General features: G+C 42.7%; 7 protein-coding genes across 7 annotated transcripts; 4 read left to right on the top strand and 3 right to left on the bottom strand.

The window, feature by feature from the left end:
• Positions 1 to 672: 672 nt before the first annotated feature.
• Positions 673 to 1,206, top strand: EAE97_007306 (uncharacterized protein; the record flags this gene model as incomplete). The annotated part of the gene is made up of 1 exon (XM_038877821.1): positions 673 to 1,206. One exon carries the CDS (start codon positions 673 to 675, stop codon positions 1,204 to 1,206), a length of 534 nt encoding a protein of 177 aa, XP_038731306.1.
• A 541-nt stretch (positions 1,207 to 1,747) lies between these two features.
• On the top strand, positions 1,748 to 3,692 carry EAE97_007305 (uncharacterized protein; the record flags this gene model as incomplete). The annotated part of the gene is made up of 6 exons (XM_038877820.1): positions 1,748 to 2,038; positions 2,088 to 2,389; positions 2,438 to 2,580; positions 2,630 to 3,009; positions 3,057 to 3,559; positions 3,614 to 3,692. The coding sequence occupies 6 exons, from the start codon at positions 1,748 to 1,750 to the stop codon at positions 3,690 to 3,692; spliced, it is 1,698 nt and encodes a 565-aa protein (XP_038731305.1).
• Positions 3,693 to 5,630: 1,938 nt separating this feature from the next.
• EAE97_007304 (uncharacterized protein) lies at positions 5,631 to 6,062 on the top strand (the record flags this gene model as incomplete). The annotated part of the gene is made up of 1 exon (XM_038877819.1): positions 5,631 to 6,062. The coding sequence occupies one exon, from the start codon at positions 5,631 to 5,633 to the stop codon at positions 6,060 to 6,062; it is 432 nt and encodes a 143-aa protein (XP_038731304.1).
• Positions 6,063 to 10,925: 4,863 nt separating this feature from the next.
• Positions 10,926 to 12,878, bottom strand: EAE97_007303 (uncharacterized protein). The gene is made up of 2 exons (XM_038877818.1): positions 11,861 to 12,878; positions 10,926 to 11,785 (listed from the first exon to the last, which is right to left on the bottom strand). Exons 1-2 carry the CDS (start codon positions 11,912 to 11,914, stop codon positions 11,225 to 11,227), a joined length of 615 nt encoding a protein of 204 aa, XP_038731303.1. The 5' UTR covers positions 11,915 to 12,878; the 3' UTR covers positions 10,926 to 11,224.
• A 1,118-nt stretch (positions 12,879 to 13,996) lies between these two features.
• EAE97_007302 (uncharacterized protein) lies at positions 13,997 to 15,694 on the bottom strand (the record flags this gene model as incomplete). The annotated part of the gene is made up of 1 exon (XM_038877817.1): positions 13,997 to 15,694. The coding sequence occupies one exon, from the start codon at positions 15,692 to 15,694 to the stop codon at positions 13,997 to 13,999; it is 1,698 nt and encodes a 565-aa protein (XP_038731302.1).
• Positions 15,695 to 16,535: 841 nt separating this feature from the next.
• EAE97_007301 (uncharacterized protein) lies at positions 16,536 to 18,990 on the top strand (the record flags this gene model as incomplete). Its single annotated transcript, XM_038877816.1, has 4 exons — positions 16,536 to 16,798; positions 16,868 to 18,417; positions 18,537 to 18,619; positions 18,706 to 18,990. The coding sequence occupies 4 exons, from the start codon at positions 16,536 to 16,538 to the stop codon at positions 18,988 to 18,990; spliced, it is 2,181 nt and encodes a 726-aa protein (XP_038731301.1).
• Positions 18,991 to 20,165: 1,175 nt separating this feature from the next.
• On the bottom strand, positions 20,166 to 23,171 carry EAE97_007300 (uncharacterized protein; the record flags this gene model as incomplete). The annotated part of the gene is made up of 1 exon (XM_038877815.1): positions 20,166 to 23,171. One exon carries the CDS (start codon positions 23,169 to 23,171, stop codon positions 20,166 to 20,168), a length of 3,006 nt encoding a protein of 1,001 aa, XP_038731300.1.
• Positions 23,172 to 24,377: the final 1,206 nt, after the last annotated feature.

Genomic DNA, 24,377 nt, shown 5'->3' with positions numbered 1-24,377 from the left:
CAATTACTGGTTGGATGATTGGTAAAGATACTTTTGTCATAAGCAAGGCTTTGAACAATGTGAGTTCCGCTTCAAAGCATCATGCCATGCATTTACAGCTCATATTTGGGTGGAGAAGCACTTGCTGTCATAGGGGTACGGTAGGATTTTAGAAGCCAGGGTGAAGAACGAATGAATGGTAAAGATAATTATGCATGCTTCTGGAACTAAATGGGAGGATATTGTGAAGTGAAAACTCGACGGGATTTTGAGCTTAAAAGAATTGACTCAAATTCGAATCAACCCAATTTATCCGAACACAATAGGTGCAACACTTGCGACGCCATTGGCATTGATGTTGTTCGTTTGTAGAACATTATGAAACACCAATTTTCAGAGTTGTGGTTGCAAATATGCCTTGTGTTAGAGCATCAGGGGTCCCAAGGCTATAGGGAAGCTTGGCGGGTCTTACAGTGCAGGGGATAACTCATAGCCACTAAAATCATCGTGAACGTAGCGGCGTAGTAAAATCATAACAGGCTGCCATGCCCATCTAACTTTTCATGTGGTTACCTTTTCTTTAACCCACTGCTGTGTTTGGTTATTCGACAGGGAATTCGGGTGACAGTCGTGAAAGGATCTGAGGATCTGCGAATCGGGCACGACTTATACCAAGATATTGCGATATTCGACATGTCCAACCATCACCCATCAACTTCGATTTCTCGAGCACGACTTACACAGTCGTTACCACCATTACCCGAAGAAGATGCAGTACTTATCGAACCTTACCATGATGATCCAGCAGATGATCAAGGTGCGGAGGTCATGGAGGGGATGGGAGGAAACCATATCGAGATGAACGAACCTCCTGGATATGAGCCAATGCACGATTATTTGGTCAATAGAGTACGTCGATTAGCTCAAATGAGGCCTCCCGAATATGAATTATCGTCGCCGGACCATACACACAACATACCACTTCAGCATCAAGAACCTTACCGAGATGACCCCTTCATTATTACGATAGATCCAAACCAACCTCCTCCACCATCTTACGAGGCTTTATATATACAAACACAGAGAGAATTAGAGATATTGAACGAAGAGATAGATCCAGATATAAGCCATGCTGAGGATGTCTGCAAATGGCTGGTTAGCATGATTTTGATTACTTTAACAATTATTGCTGTTGGTTTTGCATTCAATTGGGGTCACCCATTCTAAGACGGCCCAATCGAATGCCGACGATCGTACAGTTCAGAAGTAAGGGAGGACAATAGTGGAATTATACCCGGCTTATGGAAACGGAAATGGGAGCTTGGAGTTTGGAGTTTGAAATCTACAGTATGAATAAGATTTGGAAGTAGGATAACGGTTTGAAAGAAGCGGCTCCCGAAAGATTGTTTCTAATAGATTAGAATACAATTATTTACAATCTCAAACCTTCAGCATGTTTTGCCAATTTCCACCTCCAACACATCGCGAGGACTTTCCAATTTGGGGATGGCACTTTCAACTACCCACCTACGAGCTCCTTACTATCTAGTATCTACCCCGCCGTTGTCCGAGGATGTGTGATAACATATCTATTATTTGAAGCTTCTCTTTCCTTATCATATCCACTGATAATGTCAAGGTAAAATCTTATTGAAAGTATGTACGACATAGGCTAGGTTTGTGTACCAATTTCCGTTTAAATAGTCTGCAAAGTTCAACCTCCCTAGATTTACTCTACTTCTTCGTTATTTTCAAACCGATCGTTAGCATGGCACCTGCGACAATAACAACAGCATCTGGTGCATCTTGGCAAGAGGTCGCCAAAGATAGACAGAGATATCGAGATGAGACTATCGCAGCTATCGAGCCACCTATCCCAGATGTCTCGGATATTCCATTGAATACATTATCAGTTGCGAGAAGAGTACTTACATCCGAGGAGATTAAAATCACAGAAGCTACCGTCGAAAGTCTAGTGGCTAAACTTGCAAAAGGAGAATTAAGTTCAACCGAGGTTGCGAAAGCATTCTTGAGAAGAGCTGGGTTGGCCCAAAAAGTGGTATGTTCATCTTAGCAGACACTTTTACTCTAGACTAATCAAAAGTGAGACTAATTGTATCACCGAATTACTTCCCGAGCGAGCACTTTCTCGTGCAAAATACCTCGACGAATATTTGAAAACCAATGGGAAGACTATCGGCCCTCTTCACGGTATACCGATAAGCGTAAAAGAACATATTGGCATCAAAGACCTGGACCATAATGCGGGCTTCGTTGCTTGGGTTGGCAAAACAAGTCCAGTTGATTCCCATATTTTAGAAATTCTGTTGAATGCAGGTGCTATATTATACGCTAGGACTACACAACCTCAAACTTTGATGCATTTAGAGACAAGTAATAATATATATGGGTAAATTTGGCAAGCAACTTACATAGACACTGCTAATTTGTTTCTTAGAGTGACTGTAAACCCATTCAATACTACTTTGACTTGTGGTGGCTCTTCGGGTGGTGAGGGGGCGTTGGTTGGATTTAGGGGTTCGTGTCTTGGTATCGGTACTGATATTGGTGGCTCGATCCGTTCACCGGCAGCCAATAATGGTAAATGAGAGCGAGTAAATTGAAACGAAATATGCTCACCTGTGCGTAGGTGTATATGGCATGAAGCCAACAGCTCGTCGCTTACCAGTAGATGGATGGACTGCAACTATGGCTGGTGCCGAGCACATCGTTCCCACGATCGGACCATTATCAACAAGCTTAGATGGCTGTAAAGTCTTCATGAAAGCACTCATTGATGCAAAACCATGGTACAAAGAACCATCTCTTTTACCCTTTCCTTGGCGAGAAGAGAATTTCTTTCCGGGCAAAAAAATAAAAGTTGCGATTTTATGGGATGATGGGGTTGTTAAACCACATCCCCCGGTTACAAGAGCCTTAAAGCAAGTCGTGGGCAAGCTTAAGACGAATACAAGTATAGAAGTGGTTGAGTGGAAGCCGTATAAGCATGATCTAGCTTGGGAGATAATTGTAAGAGTAATGTCATCCGAAATGCCATCGCCACTAATTTGATTTAGGCCAATTTATATTTTTCCGATGGTGGATCACAGGAACTCGATGCGCTAAAGGAATCTGGAGAGCCCCTTCGACCCCTCACTGAGCACATCATTACTCAAAACAAGCATCTACAATCTCATAGTATCGCATCGATGTGGAATTCTCAAGTTCAACGGGATATGTATCGCACCGAGTATGCAAATATTTGGAACGAAACAGCGACTTCAAAAGGTGCAAATGGTGAGCTGGAAGGAATGGTGGACGTCATACTGTCTCCAGTTGGACCAGGGAGTGCACCAAAACTAGACACCAGTAAATGGTGGGGCTACACTTCGCAGTGGAATCTGTTAGATTATCCTGCTTTAGTCTTTCCAGTTGACAAGGTTGATGTGGAAAAGGATAGTACCCAAGAGACGTACACTCCAAGAAACGACAAGGACAAATACAATTGGGATCTATGGGAACAACATGGGGCTGAAGGTTATAAAGACGCACCTATAAGCTTACAGTTGATAGGAAGACGGTTAGTAGCTATCCCATTTGTAAAGATTTCTGGCTAATACATTTTAAATTATAGATTTGAAGATGAGAAGGTCATTCAGGCTTTGGAGATCATTCAAGAGCAAACTGGATTACCATTTGTTGAATACATCTGAGTGATCTCAATTGAATTGAGATTATTCTGAAAATCATCACCCTACGTGTTATATTAGCTTTACAATTTTAAAGTTCATCTGTTCAACCTAGTCAACATGCCAAGTGAACTATATTGTAATGTCATTCAAGATGAAGGGGCTCGCTTATTAATGTTGGGTTGGCTCTTCAATTCGGGGGTACCACGGCAATGGCCAGTTGTACCACAGCTTGGACTTGTTCATTTCTAAAGATGTGATCCTGATGCGACTCGTGATACAATTTTATATTCCTCATCGAGCTGCCTCAAAACACGCCAGCGGCCAATATGAGGGTCTATGCGGCAGGGAGCCGAAAGACTATTGCGGATCCAGAAGATGAGAATCTTTGACACCCAGAAATACTGATTTACAAGGGGAACTTGAAATGATGTCCACGAACCTACCATGTACTTCTTCACAACCCAAACATTCTCTGTAATGTTTTTGACTGGCGCCAGTCCTTAAATTCGGACTAGTTCATCTCATCACACATGATTTACAATGTCACGTACTAGCTTCTAGTCGTGCGAATCCAGTTTGTCCCATAATACTTCATCAGTTTCTCCACTCCCATCGTTCTTTATCCTAGTTCTCGACTCTTACAAACTATGTATGATCCGCATTGGAATTCGGAAGCCTGACGTAGCACTTTAGCAGCTTGGCACTCCCATAATACCTTACTGGATTGCCTACAACGCCCGGGAAATATCCCACCGAGATACTGAGATCACATTCGGTCCGGTATTACTCCGTGGTTTTGGTAATGATTAACTGAGGATTGTCGATACGCTTGATTTGCAGAAATAATATAGTGTTGGGAGGCTCAATGTTAAAAGGACTGAGCAAGTGCCTGGCGATGTTCCGTGCTGGTTTTGTTTCTATTTTCAGATGTGGGTCTGGTCTTTGATGGTGGGACCGCCAACTAAACTTTGGAAGCGCGTCGCAATAGGCGGATTGATCATGAACTTGGGTGAAAAGAGACAGTGACATGAGATGCGAAAGCCTTGAGGTGCATCTTACATTTTCTCTATTAGAAACGTTCTTTCATCTTAGAATTCCATATTCGAAGTCAATGAAATGTGAATTACACCGTGATAAGTGCCAAGAGTTGACGACTAAAATTACTCCTCCCACTTTCCATCCACCTTTCGCCTTCTATCAATGTAAATTAACTTACAAGAAACAATCTTCATCTGGCCAACATCATCACATCTATCCCACCACTCATAGATGACTGCGCCATATCTCACCCCGCACTAGGCAAAACATCCATCTGAACTCTCCCGCGATTCTGATTGGTCAATGCCATCCTTCTCCCGGCGTCAAAGGTCTCAAGAGTTCCCATGCATAAGCTATGGATGAAAAGAATGCATCTCCCCACAAAAAATTCATGCATTTTCCACGGGATTTCCTTATCAACACCATCATATGCGCACGAAATATGGAGTGCATGGATGCCATGTGGTCTGTAGGAATAAGATGATGGAGTAATCTCTTCCTACACTTTAATGTGTGATGGAGAAGGAACTTGAGGAAGAAGAATCAGGGAAGATTGATGTAAGAAGGTCGATGAGCCTCATTCCAGGTCTTTATGTATTGGACATATCTCCCAGTTTTCATTCACATTTTTCACTCTTGGTACCGATAAGTTTACGGCCACTCTTTCTTTCTCGTCTTTCTTTAATCCGTCTCATTCGTTTTACTTTTTGTCACTTTACGTACTTGGCATTCTTGAATGACGTGCGTGTTTGTTGTTCTTTTTTGCTGTTGGAACTTCATTGGATTGTGAGAGTGCATTCTGATACACATTCTTTACTTATATCACACACTCCGCGTCTCGGATAAACTATCATTTAAACTTATTCCGAATCATCGAATTCGATTTCACTACACTACACTACGTCATAAACATCACCCGAAATGTCTTCTTCAACTTCCTCCTACGATCTCACCTCAAACCCTCCTTTCATACCAAAAAACAGAATACCAGTTCGTTCCTCCTCAACTTCATCGACAACCTCCTCGTCATCACCCTCATCTCACAACTTCCAGTTCACACCTAAACCACTCGTCCTCATGCGTTCCTTCTCTGCATCCTCCACATCCTCGACGCAATCCCGAACTTCTCAGCCCTCATCACCATTCCTCGAACCGCCTTCACGATATGAATCGAGACATCCGAGTGAACTCATCTATAGACGAATGCCGGATAGTCCTAAACCTCATTACTTCTATGAGAGACCGGGGTTTTTCATCCCGAAGAGATCGGCGCCTAAAGCGCCGGGTGAGCCAAGGTCAAAGGTGGTTTTTATCGGAGGGATGGATGGGGATGAAGAGGATGACGATGAATGAGTTGAAGATTTATGGGATGTTATCTTATGAAAATTTCACATGGAGTATCAAGGAGTATTGGAAATGATACGATAAGGAGACGATGGCGCGACAGGCTCATTCGATTCAAGGAAAGCTGAATACTTGAACAGCGATTTTCTTTTCTAGAAAGTCCATCAAGATACACGAGTCTAGAGTTTCCGGATAGAGACCTGAATCTTTCATTCTTGGTTCGGTTAAATTGGTGGTACATACTATATCGGGAATGGGATAAGATACAGGCATTGGGGCGCTATCATTCGTTTATACCCGGGTCTATCATTCTTTTACCACATATATCTATCTAACATTCGTTGAATATGCATAGACATATTTCATTTTATACCAGTACCTGACACTCGTTTATCGGGGGTACATTTTAGGGATATCTTTAAATAAATAAACTATTCATTCATTCATTCATTCATTCATTCATTTCTCAGATGTACGAGCTTTTTCGATGTCCTGTTAAAAGTGATCAAAAATCATGATATTAAAGGGAATTCTATGAGCAAGCATATGATTGATTCGAAATTAGTATTTTGGTACCTAACACCATGTTAATTATCAACGCCTCTTCTGACCCAGTGGCTTCTTTCTCACCGTCGTTGTATCCTATTCCTATACCATATCTCACACTTAACATACATTTCCCAACTTCCTCACCCCATCTCCCCCAACTATAATTATCCGCCCTCTCCCTCACTACCCTAAAATCCGCCCGCAAATTCTGAACTTCTTCTTTACACCACACATAATTTGTCTTACAACTACCTATGTAGACTTTGTGGGCGGTTCTCAACGGATCTATAAAATCTCTCTTCAACCTATATGTCTCATTAACTATACTCCTCTCTTTCTTCACCGTCACATACATTTGCACTAGTATTACATTTCCCTCTCTCATCTTATCATTTTCCAAGTCTCTCGTCGAAGCTCCCTAATCCTGCATTTCTATATTCCCACTCCCCACTTCTACATCGCTTCCCACAATATTTCTCATACGGGACCGATCTGCAGATCCGAAGTCTTCGCTCATGCGCTTGTACAATCATGATATGCGACCATTTTTGGAAGCGAGCCGAGAATAGGGAAGGATGAGTTCTGCGGATGTGACGTTGTTGGAGCCGGATCTGATCGTCTCGGTGAAGCTGTATGAAGAGGGGGAGCGTCTACCTGGGAAGCGAGAATCTTTGTTGGAGAAGAAACATCGGAAGAGAGGTTAGAGAAGAGCGAGATTGCCGATTGCTTTTTTCACGTAGGTCCAGACTCCTTCTTCGACTTTGGAGACTGGGTACGTTTTAGTAATTTGTTTGAAGTGGTTCAATGTGTGGAACAGCTTCACTAGACGAGGTGAAAGATTCATCTCAAGATCGTTGATCACGTCGTTGGAAGATTCTATACAGAAGATGGAGCTTACAAGTGAATTCCTCGGTATCAATATCAAAGAGGCAACTAGACGAATCATGAATCATGCTAGTTATGATACCACTAAATGAAAGATATAGTCCTTAATGCGTTTGGGATGTAATGACCTTTTTGGTCTTTGTTTGAGAAGCAAGACACAGGATTACATTCAAAACTCGATGCACCCAAGTCGCAATGGCTCAGAGTAGTGTATAGATCCAGATAGCCCAAACAAATTTTCTCAAATTTGTTGTAGGAAATAAGCGGATGTAGAGAAAGATCAAAGATGTCTTGAGACAAAAAGACAGAATAGCTGAAGTCTTTGAATCATCCATATTGACTTTATAAAGAATCAACTACTCTCACAATTCTCGGAAACTGCGCTACGAACAAAACACAAAACTTAGACGTTTCTGATCGTCTACAGAAACTTTCGCTTGACGCTCTTCCAGCCCTAAATTTAATCCTATCGATCATTTAGTACATGATGATGATATCATGATAGTAGAAGATGGATGTTCCTCAACTTTAAATGAGATAGAATACTACGTATCATATGATTCGCAAAAAGGAGTACCCAGACTACACAGTAACGCAACACCCATAACTAATCTTCGTATTGTATTCTGGCGATGGTGGAAAGTTCTGCAAAGATTGTCAACATAAAAGAGGCAACGGATAGATAAGACGAGATGAAAAATTGTTGAATTCGGTACGAGTGACCTCTTATCTTGCATCTCAGGGTCGTCGAGATGCGGCGTATTCATTGTGTAAAAGCTCAGTGTATGATTTGAAGAGTGTAGAGCGCGTTTGATGCAGTGCAGTCAGTAGACCATACGAAATTAGGATATGGGCTAGATAGATGTTCGAAAATTGTCTCGGAGACATAAGCTGACGTAGTTTTGCCAATGGGAACAAAATATCAGCTAAAGATAATGATTTGATGGTTAATTCGACGCTGAAGATCTTGCATACTGTAAAGTATCTATTTATCAGAATGTAGACCATGCTTTTCCATGATCTACCTGTACAATTTTGTAGAATGGTCTGCTACATCACAAGAGATATATACAGGGGAACAAACGGGAATGCATGTCTTTCCTGATTCGATACAATGAACATTAATCTAGCCGAGATGAGCAGCTTTTAAGTGTGCGATATCCTAGAGCTTGAATATAAAGTAACGGAACTGTTACTCCTTTGGTTTATTTCCCTTCATCTGAATCTCGAGAGCGAAGTCATTGGTGCCTATCAGAAGAAAAGATTAAGCTCTTCACACAACACACACTAGATCTAGTAGAGACTGGTCTTTGCATCCTGATGCCCACAATCTTCCTAGCGATTGGTAGAAATGAGCAATTCATGAAATAGAGAAAATGTAGCGAGATTCCCAAGACCATGTCTCTTCCCTGTATGAGATAGGATCGATCTTCTGGAATATGATACCAGGACAACTCCAAATCGCTCAAAATCGCAAAAACCCCATTTCCTATTGCAATTTCCCCAGTTTGTCTAATGCTCAGTATCTTTACATCGATTGACAAACTTCAGCTTCTACGTCGCCATGAATTCGCTTTCTCCAACATTCCTTCAAAAGCCAGTTACAGTAGACGAATACTGTATAGTTTCTCAAGCTGGCAAAATACACAATATAAGCAGCTCTTCCCTCCAAATTTCCATATATAAATAATTACCACATACACCAATCTCCTCCACTCACTGAATCGGTATTTTCCTCGCCCTCATCTACAACCAACACCTCTCCGATCGACACCCCTCTCCATCGCCAAAAAACACAACAACAATGTCCGGTTCCGGAGTCCCGTCTCCACGCTCTCTGATTCCCAGGTATCGTCAACCCCATCGGACTCGGTCTTTTCGACACGAGTCTTCTCTTAAATCTTCACTGGATTGTTCTTGCTCTCGCTACCGTCCTCGTCACTCTCGACTCTTTGTGTATTACACCCATCAGAGTAAATTATGTTTATGAGTGTCTTGTTGGTAATCCGGTAGAAGTATCTATTGCTGTTCACTTCCACAGGGTGGAGTCCGGTCTTAGTGTTGCGTTTCATGGTAAGCCCTGCCTGGGTAGCGGGTGTGAATGTAGGGTGGACGTAAGGGACGATGGTGTTTTTGAAGGTGACGGATCTATTCTGTATTGCGTTGTTGGTGTAGAAGGGACATCGGCTTAAGAAGATTGTTTTCATTGGGCCGGGGAAGAGCGAGGAGAGAGACCATGTTCTTGAGGAGGAGGAGACGAGGTTTGATGTCACATTTGTTTAATGGGCGAATCAATGTAGAACATACATGAATCATAACCTATAAAATCTCTGTATAGAAAAATCATCGAAGTTCGATCGCTTAATCTTTTGTCGAACAATCCATACATGTATTCAAGAGTTTTCCAATCTCTACATACTGAGTTGCGTGATTGAAGTGAAATACCACACACGTCAAGTCACAACAGCTCCTCACAGACAACAAAAACCCCTCACTCCAATTCATATTTCTAGAATCCATAGCCCTACCCGTGTAGTCAGTCACAACACCATACTCATTTAGTAACCCATCAATTCTCACTTTCCCGTTTCCAAATTCAATATTCCGAAATTTAAAGACTCGCAATATCTCTTTTCCGAACTATATGGCCAATTCACAATTCACAAAATACCAAAATGCTACAAACTCCTCACATCATCCCCATCATCTCCACCATCCACACTCAGTACAACTATTATCCTCTCACAAAACATAATGCGCATCAATCCCCATCCTCATTCACGTCCTCAACTCCCCATCCAGACCAACAAACACAGAATTGCCCCTCGAGAACCAACCCCCAGAACCCAACAATACAATCCGCTCTCACACCCCTTTCCCTTCCTTCCCTTCCTTCCCTTCCTTCCCTCTCCTCCCTCTCCTCCCTCTCCTCCCTTCCCATCCTCCCCTTCTATCCCCCCATCAAAATCCACAAACAAGCCTACCAATCCCACCATCACAATTTTTTTTAAAAAAATAGACTCAAACCACCAATCAAACAAACAAACCACCACCCAACTCATCAACCTCCTTGTATTACTGTATGCACTCCGCCAGCAAATGACAGTAACATATTCATTCACATTCACTCGTCTGTTCGTGAAGAATGATATACTTAATATGATTGATGAGGTCATCAGAGTTCGAATTCGAATTCGACTCTCAAGGAGAGGAGAAGAGTACTAAGGAGGAGAGAGATATTGTAGGGTGCGATATAGGTATTATATAGATGTGGATGTGGATATAAATACGGAATGAGAAAGAGGGAAGAAAGATTCGGGATGGGAGATGGGTGGGCGCTTGCCTTGAGTACATCGAAAATTGTGAGTGTCGATTAGATGATATTTTTCACATTCATATGAGATGTATAAGAGGAAATGCAGTGCAGGTGTGTTTGTTTGTGGATTATCGCATTGATTCATTATCCTATCCTATCCTATCCTATCCTATTTCATTCCATTTCATTTCATCCTCATATCAAAGATGCATAATAATATATCTTACTTCTTTATCCAGACCAAACCTATCTTTATCATTCCTTTCAATCCCACCCCTCTTCCCATTCCATCCATCCAACCATTCATTCAATCATCCATCCATTCCCTAAAAAGTAAAACATTAAATCGGCCGTAACTCCCTCTCCAACCTATCCATCCCATCCCATTCCATCCAATCATAACATATCCACCACAGCCACTCTAAACATACGTTCGCCTATGGCTTCCACTTCGTCTACTCCTATGACTTCCACTTCGACGATGGCCATGTCTAGTCACATGAGTCTCCCTCACATAAACCTTCTCATCTCTCCTTGCCGTTCTCTCATGGCCCTTGCCCACCATACAAGCCAGCAAACTCGTGATGAAGAAGAAGATGCAATTCATGATACCAAACGCAAAACAGGCTTTGAGCATGGCACACGTTTTATCCACTTTGACACTGACCCCATTAATATTGGCATTTCCAAACGCCCCGAAATTGATGTAGTAACCCGGGGTCGTCGTCAGATGCGAACAGTCGGAATTGGTGATGAAGCGCAGCTCGTACACGCCCGCGATAAAGGCGCCCACGAAACAGAGATCGATGAACGAGACGAAAAGCGCGTTGGAGCGCGTGCGGTGGTACGTGAAGAGCGTCGCGATGGCCCACGCGCACGCGAGCACCGAGACGATGAATAGCACCAGGATGTAGTTGGGCGTCAGCGCATTGTTGGATGCGTAGATGTTGACGAAGAAGGCGAGCATGCCGAGTGTGGGGATCTATGGTGCGGAAGAAAAGTGTTAGCATGAGTGAAATGTGAGGATACGGAGTGTATTAAGTAGGTGATCGCATACCAGAGTTATGATCTCGCAAAATCGCCAAAAGGCGAAGAACATTCCAAACAGCATCGTGAGGAGTTTATGATGTTTTCAGATTGTGTTTGGGGTGGTGAGAGAAATATGTTATTATCGATGTGATAGCGAGGAGCAAATCTTTGCAATTATTTTGTGATTGTAATGGTGATATAGTTATGGTGGAATATAACTTGGAGCTGAAGTCGGCTTATCTGATGCGACGACGACGACGATGATGATGATGCTGCTAAAGCCGAGTCCCAAACGAACGAATCAAATTCGCTTCCACACGATGATGTGCTTGCTTCAATTCGCAAGGCACGAGGGAAAAAAAAGCGCAATGAATCAAAGCAGTGAATATCTAGATACGTGATAAATAAAAAGAAAGAAAAAGAAGAAGAAAAGTTCGTCGACAAGATGCGAAGCTAGGTCCTCTTATCGAATCTCAATCCCACCCACAGACACTGATGGATTGAATTCAGGTTGGGATGGATTTGCCCTGCTTTTGGGTATGATGCAGCCTTGTTTCTTGACCTACCTCGCTAGTCGTTTGGGATGGGAATGGGGGTATGGTTGGTGGATGTGGGATCTGGGATTGGGGATCGGATGTGGATGGATGGTGGGTTTTTGCTTGCTTGCTTTGATTGCTTGCTTGCTTGCTTGCCTCGAACTGGCTTGTCTGATTCCTTCGAGGTGAATGAGTGACAAGGGTGGAAAACAAGAATGTGGAGAGCAGGATGGATATGCGATGCGCTGGGTAAATGCTGACGACAAAAGTGACAAGGCTCGCTTTGGGAAAAGTTTCTTTGCTTTGCTTTTCTTCTTTTCCTGTGGGTGGATGGATGGATGGATGGATGAATGGGTCGGGTGTAACGGTAAGGGTAACGGTGTGTGAAATAGCTAGGGAGTAGTTGTGAGGTTTTATATGACGTCGGTGAAGATCTGGTTGATTTGATTTAGATTTCTTATCGATAATTAGTAAAATCTTGCTTGTTTGCTCGAATTGCGTAGTGATTGAGATTATCTCGTCTCGTCTGGTCTCGTCTGGCCTCGTCTCCTTTTCATACAATGCAATCTTACATACACACTTTGATATATTGTACGGTATCTACAGACAGTCTACAATGCACAAAATCTACAGGTCCAAACATCAAATAAAGAGATGGCTGGATTCTAATGGGAATATAATCCTAGATACGATACTAGGTAAACAGTATTTTATATAATTAGATTACCTAGTCCCTACGGAGTATACCTGCTACCTACATTTACAAGCTGCATCCCGTTTTATATCACATATTTCCTCTCAACTGACAGTCTTACCCCCCCAAAATTTCAATTTCGTTGCTATCAAAAAAATGGCGGGGTTGGGTTTAGTGTATCAAAATAAAAGAAGTGGCAGGTTATTGGCGCCCAAAGATCCTGGACTAATCACTACCTAGACACCTACTAGGTCAATGCAGGGTGACAACATCTGTTTTTAATATCCGATGAACTCGAAACAAAATCCAGATGTCAATGAAGAGAGAGAGAGAGAGGGAGAGAGAAAAAAAAGAAGGAAAAAGGCACCGGGATTATCATATTGGAAGGAGATCTTGGCAATTGGTAAGTTGGGTAGTAGTTGGGATAATCTGGTATTACATTTTGATCCAGGATCAATTGGACGTAGAGTCTAAAGTTTCATTAGATTTTTTTGCCAACTCAACAAGATGATTCGATTACTCTCGACTTTTCCAGGTACAGATGTACCGACAGGTACAGTGGTGGGGAATATCGTATGTACCTATTCGTTGTACCTGTTCGCCGAGTTGATGAAACTTATTACTTCATCGGCGGTGAATCGTCAAGAGCTTCCATAACTTGTCGTTGACTCCATTTTTCGCCGAGTTTCTTCTCCTGATGTTTCAATTACACGAAAAGTACATTTTGAGGGTTTAGTACATGCTGCATGTCAGGCCCGTACCGCTAGATCAATTTTTAGGTCCAGAACTAGTCAAATTTGTGACGACAGCTCCAGTTTTTCGCACGAGTCATGTTTGAATTGAGAAAAAAAGGGTATCTACATTTTAGACCAGTCTTTCTGACAATTTCTGTCCAATTTTGGCCGTTTTGAAATTGCATCTAGAAAGCAATTGTTCAACTCCGCGAAGCGTCTTCACCAACCGTATATCCTCTTGCTACACCACTTCTCCCTTCTTCAACGACTGCAGCAACTTCTCTTTCTTTGCCTTCATCAATAGCCTCTTTATCGTAGTCACTACCCAAACCTGTCCAGGTTCTCTTCTCTCTCAAATATTCTGCACCAGGGCTAACCTCTCCATTGACGGTCGCCATTTCCATTTTTGCTCTCTTGACCAGTTTATTTGATGCATTAGGCTGTAATCCATTCTCCAACGCTTTCTTAGGCTCTGAAGAAGTCGTCTGAGAGGAGCGCATAGGCCGAGAATGCGAGACATATCGGCCACTTCGAAGATCAAATTCGGGAGGCATCGATTCTTCTTCGGAGTCTTCTACATCTTCAGTTGGATCACCGGCCTCCGAATCCTGAACATTTGATTCAACAAGTTCCGCAGACGAAGTAGAAACAGTAGTAGCTTGCAAGTTCAAGGCATTGAAGTCTGCAACCCAATCACCACCCCAAACTCGCTCATCATCACTCTGTAAGGCTAATGCCAATTCGAAGGGTGTGATGACTGGTTTGAATAACGCTTCCCCTTCTACCAAACTACTCTCCCAACATCCTACTACAACCCATCCATCAATTTCACTGAAATTCGCTAACTTCGCAGCATTGACCTTCCCGACCACAAACGTGTAGGATTTTTTTCCTTTTGATCGTATAAGTGATGCCAGCGAATTGACAGTAGGTAAATAATTCGTTACACTTAGGGTGTTTATCAGGATACCAAATACTGAAGAGGAAGACTGTGATGTCAGTAAGGCATATCTCCGCATGAGTGCCCTTGCTGTGTTCGTCTTCGTCGTTTCATTTCCGGTCGTAGAATCCGTAGAATAAATATGCATCTCCTTAACTCTACTCGACAACGTGAGTAGTAACGCAGATGGGGGCTCGCTAATGTGAAATAAACTGTAATCCTTCATATCTACCCCTTCATCTAACTTTCGGTTCGGTATTGTGGCACTAGGGTTGTGTGTGATTTCTGGCGCAAGTATATTTTCAAAGCCTCTTTCTCGTAATTGGGCGACTATAGGTGAAACATGCGAGTGGTATGTAATATCAGCCATAATGACAATTTTGTCGGACTTCTCCTTGTACGTGTTCTCGAAAGCTTGAATGACCGATTCGAGGTTCAGTGGGCGAGATGTGAAGACGTAAATCACAGGTAGTCTTGCGGTAGGAGATAGACAAGCGCGGCCATAATGAACGACTACTTGCGCATCGACATGCTCAGCGGCGATTTCATCAACACAACAAGATCCATAAGATGTATCTGCCAATATGTACAATTTATGTCGTATATTCGATGTCGCAATGTTCCCGGGTGGATTGCTGAAGTTTGTTTCTAGGCTCGAGCCTTCGTCCTTTGCGGCTTTGCTCGAACTTGGTTCCGTAGGTAATTTCCGAAGTCTACTCTCCAATTCCTGAAATACTCGAGGTGCATCTGACAACATTCCATCCGAAAACTGTAAAGCTATTTTCTTCCATCCTCCTTCTTGAATCTCATTCACCGTCCGCGAAATCTCGTAAACATCGTATAGTTCCTCGTCTGAAAGTTTAGGGAGTTCATCCTTTTTGATCGAAGGTGTGGGATCTTCGAATATATGTACTTCTGGAGTCGATAGAACTGGGGCGGTGGTAAGTTGTTCCATCATTTTATTTCGTTTGTCAAAGAAAATTCATATGGCGGGGTTGAAATTATATTGCCGTTTTCGCTGCGGGGAAGGGCGGTGAGTATGGCAATATATCTTACTGGAGAATCCACTACTCTCTCTTTCTCATCCCGTCTGTTCTTTGCTATCAACCCCGATAAATCTCATCTCTTTTCTACAATTTTCCATTTTCTATCTCCATTCTCTCGGTAGACCTAGATGTCTCATCTATTTACAATGTCAAGTGCCATTGATCTAAAACTCAAAGTCAATAAATGCGATCTAAAGAAGCTTTATTGACGGCAAAGCTACCCAGTCTTGCAAGTGCTGACAATAAAATATCAATACCCAACCATATTCTTGAAACATCAATACTTAAAAAGATGTAGAATTGAGATTCGAGTCTTTTGAGCGGTTTTGATACTGCTTTTGGCCTGCTACTATGGCGATCGAACATTTCAGATGTACCACGCATCCTCAAAAGAGACTGTCTGCGAGCCAGTGCTGGCATCACCCAATTAGTCGACTGCGTGGCAAGGCTGTCGATGAGTGTTATCCGGATGATTTGTAGTGAAGGCGCCTGTAAGCCTTATTGGTGATTCATGCAGGGGAATTTGGGTAATCCCACACTTGAGGGCAGTAAAAAGCCCTTCTCATGCAAGGTAATTCTGTTCAGGCTGCGTTCACGCGCGAACAGTTGGGGATATATGAAAACAATTCAAATATTTATTCTCGATCTTGTCCCCATCCCCAGTGAGTTAATTGATCAATCTTTCTGTTGGCGAAACAATTCATCCTTCCAATTATTCGGTCATAATTACTTAGTTTTGGCATCTTCGCGCTCATGGATTATTCAAAAGCGTTCTCGATCGGAGATCTTAAAACACCATCAACATCTGCGTATACTATTGATGAATCTAAGATTCTTGAATCTCATTGCTTCACACCAGAACGCCCAACCCATCATCCACACCATGGTGGAAAAGTTATTACCGATGCAGATTGGCCAGATCTAAAATCAATTATTCGTCGTCTGTACGTCATTGATAATTTCACATTTCTCAAAGTCAAGGAGGTGCTCAACTTGGAGTTCGGATACAATATCACGTAAGTTTGATCGGAAGTTGACTTGGTTCCCGTTGATTAAACTTGAGAACTGCGATCTGACGAAAACAGAAAACGACAATTCACTCGAAAAGTCGAAAGCTGGGGCTTTAAAAAGAATTTTAGGAGAAATGAAAGAGATGAGATTGTGAAGAGCGGAAGAATTCCTCAAAGGTTTATACACGACTCACGAATTAACCAAAAAAGGGTTGAGCGCTTGCAGAAAAGAAACGCCGCACGCATCGGTCTTGGAGTCGAATGCGAAGATAATGAGGAATCTCTCGTACTGGACCAGGACTTTTCTCCAAAAATGAACGCAATCAAAGAAGCTGCATTGGATCTTGAGCTTTGCTATACCAATATCGGGCACCAAAACGCGGCACTGGACGACCGCGATATGATTATTGAAGAGATTCCTAGATCAAAGCTTCGTCATGACATAGTCGCACCCAACACCGAGGAACAATGGCCTTTCAGTCAGTTTGCCGAAAGCGATTCCAGACTTTCATGGTTGGCTGAATTGTTTGTGCAACTTGAGATTGCAGAAACCATTGCATCCACAAGTCTTGAGACTGAGAAGCAGTGGGATGTCGAAGAAGCACGATTTATATCCGGAACAGCGCTGAAGGAGCTCCTCGATCCATATGACAACAATTTGATATGTGGCGGGTCCTCCCAGGCTCAAAGGTACAACCACTACCCACATCACCTTTCCGCTAGGAGTAGCTCGCTACAAACCCACAATTTAGGAATGCATCAACATCATCGGAGTCCTCTATTTGAGATTGACTTCTCCCCGTCATCTAGAAACTCCAACAATCGTACACAGAATAATTTGATCCATCCATTTTCATCGTTCGAAAGGATGTCAATAGATATGGAGGCAAAATTGTCGAAATTGGAAAGAGTCCTACCAGCAAATTCTCCAGCGATCGTTTTGACCTTGGAGTCTTTGGCATTTGTCTACCACGAACTCAACAAGAGCGGAGAGGTCGCGATCACATGTGGAAAGCTCTTGCATGCAAGGCAAAAGGAAAGATCCCCCAGTAAGCATAAAATTGTACAATCACATCTTTGGATTGTCGATTCCTGCATTGCTTCGGGGCATTTGAAGACTGGGATGAATCTGCATAACATTTTACACCCGAGGATAGAAAATTCTGTGGATTTCCATCATCCATTACGTATTCATTCATCTTATTTGATGACCAAATTCCTCTATCAACTTTACCGGAATCGCGAAGCTGAAGATATAATCCACCCTGTGATGCAGGTAGCTCTGGTCACATTGGGGCATAACCACTTATTAACTATTAAACTAATGAATCTATTGTCTTTGATCTTGCGAAGAAAGCTTTGTCTGCTGGAGGCCGATAGGCTCGCTAGGTATAGTCTCCAAGTGTCCAGTCAATTAGACTTGGGCGCCACTTTGTTCGAAAGCGCAAGAGCACTCATGTCTGTGTTTGAAGCCCAGGATCTTTACAAAGAGAGCATCGATCTCTCTCACTACATATCTAAGTTTTTGATCAAAGTATTTGGTTGTAGTGAGCATGCACACTTTGTTCGTCACATGGCAATGGTCACAACCCTCTTGAAACAAAATGAAGCATCAAAGGCAGTTGGTATGCTCAGAGAGGTTCAGAATTATTCTCATGCATATAAAGGACAGAGAATTTTTTGGAGTTTTAAATCTTCTTAGGTTGGGCTCTTCTGGAATAGGGTGATTCTGAGGATGCTATAGTTCGCTTCAAAGAATCTGTCAAGTTGGCAGTTGAACTACATGGATGGGACAGTCCAATTTTGTATGAGAGTTTCAAGAAAATTGTAGAGTGTTATGAACGACTTTCGAGATATCGTGAAATCCTGGGTTTTATGAGAAGTTTCTAGGAAATTGGAGAATACTTGTGTAGAAGGAATCATCGATCAAGAGATGGATCTGGGATATTGAAGATAGTGCTTACGAGATTAGAGGACAGACCAAGGAGGTTGACGAGATTAGTCATGGAGACGATAAACATGAGGCAGAGGGCGGCAATGAGGCTCAATATGAGGGTCGTGAACTGAGTCTGGATGATATATTCAATGCAGAACGGGATACCTCTAAGGACATAGGTCTCGAGGGGCTGGAACTTGATGAGGATTTCTTATTGAAATTTAAAAAAAGATCAGAGGGCTTGAATGGGCTTCCACTCTGATATCCTAGCAGCTAGAAGTTCTCATCAGTAAATTCAAATTAGATAGTCGCCCACCAATACACATGTCATTTCCCGATTTACAATAGAATAACTTATCTTGGGTATTACTTGAATAACAATTCGGCATCTGAGGTACAGACAGTCTAGAATATAGAAAGAGTGTTTGATCTTTCCCGCCCCAGGTGCATTGGCGTAACAGCCGGTTCACCTATTGACTTCTGTATAAATGCCTAGTCAAAACGCCCGATTTCTAACCACCTGGGTAGTTGGCTGACGTCAAAACTTCTTACGAAATGTTTAAAAATTACAATTAATAATAGGGAGTGTTTCGATATGAGTAGACTTTGTGCATCTGAGCTCTGAAGGGGGATCTTTTGAATAGTATACAGTGTAAAGAGAACTAGAAATATCTTTTCCGCTTTCGGACTTTGATTGGGTCATCGAAATAATTACAATGTTACAAAGAGAATTCAATACTCTGTATGAATGTGAGACTTGAATGGAATAATTACAGTTCCCTGATATCACCCCCAAGAAATAAGAATCTCTTGCTATTATTTGTAGACTGCATCAATGGCGAAACATCAATCATACATCTTACGCACTTCTGAAACCCGGGAAACCAATGCATTTCATGACAATCTTGCACATCACATCAATCACACCACATTCAAGATTCTTTGTTTGTAGATTGCATTCATAGAAATACATTTCGCATCTATTCGTCATCATCCATGACCTTTCCTCCCCCCTCCCCTTCCTAGAATATTCAATCATCAGGCATTCACAAGCAACATACCCTCCCAACCCTAGCCAAGATCAAAGAAACAGACGCCAAATCTTTCCATCTACAAGTTCCAAATATCAAAAGTTCCAGATATATCTATCATTTTTTCCGGTCATAAAAAAATGAAGTTGATGAATATAAACAGGAAAGTTTCCCAGGAAAAGAAAGAAAGTCCGGGAAAACAGAAGAACAATAAAGAAGAAAGAAGAGAAAATCCACCATGACACCACCAAAGCAACCAACCATTGAATTTTGGGTATCCATAGAATGATCTACCGAATCTGATCAGAACGCAATGTATCAGATCGGATTAGAAAAAAAAGAGTAAAAAAACAAGAAGAAATAATGTAAGGAGAAGGAAAATTGATGTTTTAGTGCGCTGCGTTCCTCAAGCCTGCTCGTCGAAATCTCTAATATGCTTAGCGTGCATCCCTTGCTGACCAGAAAGCTGCGCATTTCGTCCTTTCTGGTGGCTCTTGTAGTTCTCAACAGGACTACTATTTCCACTGCTACCCCAAATCGGGTCTTCTAACTTCTCGATTCCAGGCGCGTAGCCGGTATTGCTTCGTTGTGGAAGACCAGTTGGATGAGAAGAAATGACGGGAGAGGCAACGGGAGTAGAAGAAGCACTTTTATGGATTCTTAATCCCATGATTTCTCCCTCATTGCCTGAGGGTGCGAAATAAGAGGGGTTTTGGTGGGTGGGTGTTTTGGCACGGGATTGTTGATTTGACGAACCATTGCGGCTTGAACCTGGATAGTTGCGTGTAGATCCATATGAGGAAGAGGGGGTTTGCGGAAGAGGTGATTTGGGAGGGAGAGATGGCGGGTAGTTGTTGGGTGTGGAATAGTATTTGTCAGACGATCTTGAGGAATATTGTGGATCGATGACTTGTTTTGGAGGAGCGGGGAAGAGTGAAACGGTCTTCGGTGTTGGTGATTGTCTAGACTTGGGAGATATATCTCGTGTGCGGATGCTCAAGTTTTCTGCTCGTTGAAGGGTCTGATAACTTGCTTTGCTTTCGGCGACAGACACAGCGGTTGAGGTACGAGCAGTATCCATATCATTGGCGGTTTCTGCTTCAGAAAATGTGGTTGTTCTAGCCATACTCTCATAGCTAGAGACGGAAGATAGAGATCTGCCTGTGGCAGTCGGTTCGAGTCTCTCTGGTACAGAATCAAGTCCATTGTTTTCGAAATTTGATTGTTTTCGCCATGCCGAAGATACGGTCCAGCAATGGCTTCGACTGTGCTCAGCTTGCTGTCTGAGTGATTGATCTTCAATCCATGCAGGCTGTTGCTCTATTCTACCGGACAAGAAGTATTCCACTCCGTCAGAATAATCTAATCCTGGCGTGTCAACAACAAGTGTTGATAAAGTTTGCAAGATGAAATAAACAAGGACCCAGCGAGCTCTGCGAGCGCTTCTTGGATCATATTCACCGATTCTGTCTGTTTTCTCCCATTGCATATACGCTTCCACCATTTCGTTACCCTCGTATTCGTCTCCAAGGAGAAAAATATTTGTTGCCTCGGTGTAAGCTAGAGCGGATTTTCTAGCTTCCAATTGTGTAATTCTCCCTAGAGTAGGTGGACACGATTGTGGCAGCTGAGCATAAGGATGTGGAATGGAAGGAATATTGTGATGACTGTCAAATTGTTCGATCAGACCGACGAAATCACAGTCATGGCTGTTAGGACGAAATTCTGGAGAACCGAGACGGACGATATTGGACCTGCGACTGTTCATTTTGGATGAACCATTCCAGACGACTTTTCGATCAACCAAGTAATCATAAAGTGCATAGAAATCGGCGGCGAGTGTTCTGACGATGAGTCTTGTAAGCCACCCATCAACGTTCCTAGAATCCGGTGGCATAGGAGGCCATGTCCCAAACATATCCGAGTAATGATCGCGAAAGAATCCCTGAAGTCTGACAAAAGCTTCACGAGAGCTTACGCCATGATGACCTAAAGCTTCTGGCCAGTAAGATCCGTAGTCAAACCTGGCCAACAAATCTTCACAGTAAGCTACCTGACTTAGAGTTTCGACGCTGGCCTTGTCAAGCATCAACTTTGTAGCTGGTGAAACGTTCTTCCAGCTAGGTAACGAGGCGACTTGGTTGTACATCCCTGCACAGTGTACAAATGCCTCGTGCCATCCTTGTTGCCAGTGTATTTTCTTGTGTTCACTCCAGATCAACGTGCTGCAAGCCAACTCCGGATCATTGCGAAGATCGTGCCATCCCATTGCTTTGGTGTAATTGACAGGAATATGTGACAGATTCTGGTTTCGAGGCATGATTGCCAAAAAGCGCTCGTATACATCGGTGATTGCTTGATGTAAGGTGTATCCAACAATTCCTTTGTTGGAACATACCGCAAAGACGTTTCTCCAGGAAAGCTTATATTTTAGTAAATCCTGTTTTGAGACATTCCCAGCTGATGGTAATACAAATCTATACGAGATTTGGGAGGAGTCGAAACTTTTGCTAGATTCGGATCCAGGAGGAGTCGGTTGTCGAGGTCGTGGGGGACCATTTCGGTAAGGTTCAGAGATGCTCATATTGTCCATATCGTCTGTCAAACCGTCGCGAAGTAGTGAATCTACTAACGGTGATCCTATTGTTTCAATCAAGTGAGATCCCAGCCTGAAAGCCGGTTGCAGCATCTCATTGTCTTCTGCCTCATTGGCGTAAAATACCAGAGCGTCTCCTTTGGGGTCCCAAAGATCTGGATCTCTGACATCAAGTTTATCCCATAATACAACTGGTTGTCCTTTTCGTCTCCACAACTTCATTTTTTGAGGTAATGGCGGAATGTCTCCCTTGAGAGCTCTGCCTCGTTTGTAGGATGGCTGACTTTCATGGCTGGGGGCTCGTCGTAGGGGGCTGATAGGTCGTTGACTCTGATAGTGTATTCCTTCTGCTGCCAACTCATGCTTTTCTTCCCCATTTGGTGTTGTAGGAGGGGTTTCATTTGGTACTTCTTTGCCCTTCTTCTTTTTGAAGACGTTTGCGAAATTGTGACGAAAACTCTCGCTGCTCTTCTCCATCTTTGAACGAAAAGCTGATTTTTCGATTCCAGAGGTTTCAATGATCGGCATTTCAGGTCTTCTGATTCGAGCATATCCAGGATTATATTCGAGCTCATATTGACCGCTGTTGAGTGATCTCGCTGAGGGATCATCTGATCTCATAAAATCATGATGATCTGAGAAATTTATTGAAGCACCATTATCCATTCCATGAAAATCCGAAATTGATGGATCGGACTTGAAGGAAGGGGTACGCTCTTTTCCTTTAAGTGTGTCATCTTTATTCAGGTAGTCATATCCTGCTTTGTTGTTCTTGTCCACCTTTACCTTCCTAACATATGCTGACCTTCCCGACATGGTGACTGTTGGTTTGTAGAAAGAGCTGTGTATTATTCAACAGGTGGATAGTGAGAGTTGGGTTTGGAATTTGAAAAATGTAAGAGTTTCGAGAGGAACTGAAGTGGTTGGTATTGGTATGTGAATCATCCAGCAGATTTGAAGCGGAGACTGCAAAAGGAATGAGCTCTGCAGGAAGGAATTCAATGCAGTGAATAAGAGGTAAAGGGATTGTCAGATGAAGTCGGATTGCTATTCACAAAGAGAGGATAGAGCGATATTTTGTCGGCCCACAAAATTTGTAGATAAGAAGTACTTGCGCAAGATCGAAGCGGAAAGGAGTTATTCAGTCAGAAGAGCAAGTTGATATTGTTTTTCGACGAATTATTGTTGCGTGGGTGTTGTGCGGCCCGGACATATGGTTGTTCCGAAATAAGAGGTTATTCGGATGAGTTTTAGACTTCACTGTCGCCATTCACTCTAGAAAAAAGGCGACCGAAACACACTTCCAAGGAACTTCCCAAGTGAAGACACTCAGCTACCATACCAAGATCTAAATATATATGTGCTGAAGAACGGCCGGTATAATTAGGGTTAGACGGCTTTTCAACACTCTGAAGATGTTGTCATGCTCAAAGGACTAAAAGATAATGATACAGAACGAGAAGAAACGAAACAAGTGAAGTCAATGTTGAAACTTTTTCAACTGGAAGCTGGTGGGGAAGGGAGGTAAGTTGTACTGGGGAATGACACAAGGATTAGGATGATGATTGCTCTTAGTCTATTGCTTTTTCCTTTCAAGGCTGACAATGTACTACCAGGAAAGGGCTTTCTTTTCCCCATGCAATGTGTGAGATTTGACATGAATGATATGCTCTTGCATATGAACTGGGTGTCAAGATACATCTGTTGCACTCGTAGTCGAGCTAGTAACACGAAGAAGGAAACTTTATAACTGGATCCTCTGGTGGAGTTTCTCGATATTGGCAGTCCCCCGCAACTTTGGTATGGCACCCCTCTCTGCTTTCCGTCCCCTTGGGTATCCTTTATCTGACGGAAGAGCCTGGATAGGTTAGACTGGTTTGAAACGGAAGACGGGATACCACGCATTCTGGGAAGCTAACGGTCGACTTAAGGGCTAGAATATGAGACCTTGTAACCTTTATTGGTTTATATGGAAATGTCTGAAATGGAAACTCAGAAGCTTTTTGCTTTTCTTTTCTTAAC

Source organism: Botrytis byssoidea (assembly GCF_014898295.1).
Source record: "Botrytis byssoidea strain MUCL 94 chromosome Unknown BBYS_014, whole genome shotgun sequence".
Classification (NCBI taxonomy): Eukaryota; Fungi; Ascomycota; class Leotiomycetes; order Helotiales; family Sclerotiniaceae; genus Botrytis; species Botrytis byssoidea.
This window is presented reverse-complemented; position numbering and strand designations above follow the sequence as displayed.

Coding starts and splice junctions, on each gene's coding strand:
- EAE97_007303 (XM_038877818.1), bottom strand. CDS start 11,914: ATGCTGTTTGGAATGTTCTTCGCCTTTTGGCGATTTTGCGAGATCATA. Junction 11,786..11,860: donor TTTGCGAGATCATAACTCTG/GTATGCGATCAC, acceptor TCCGCACCATAG/ATCCCCACACTCGGCATGCT.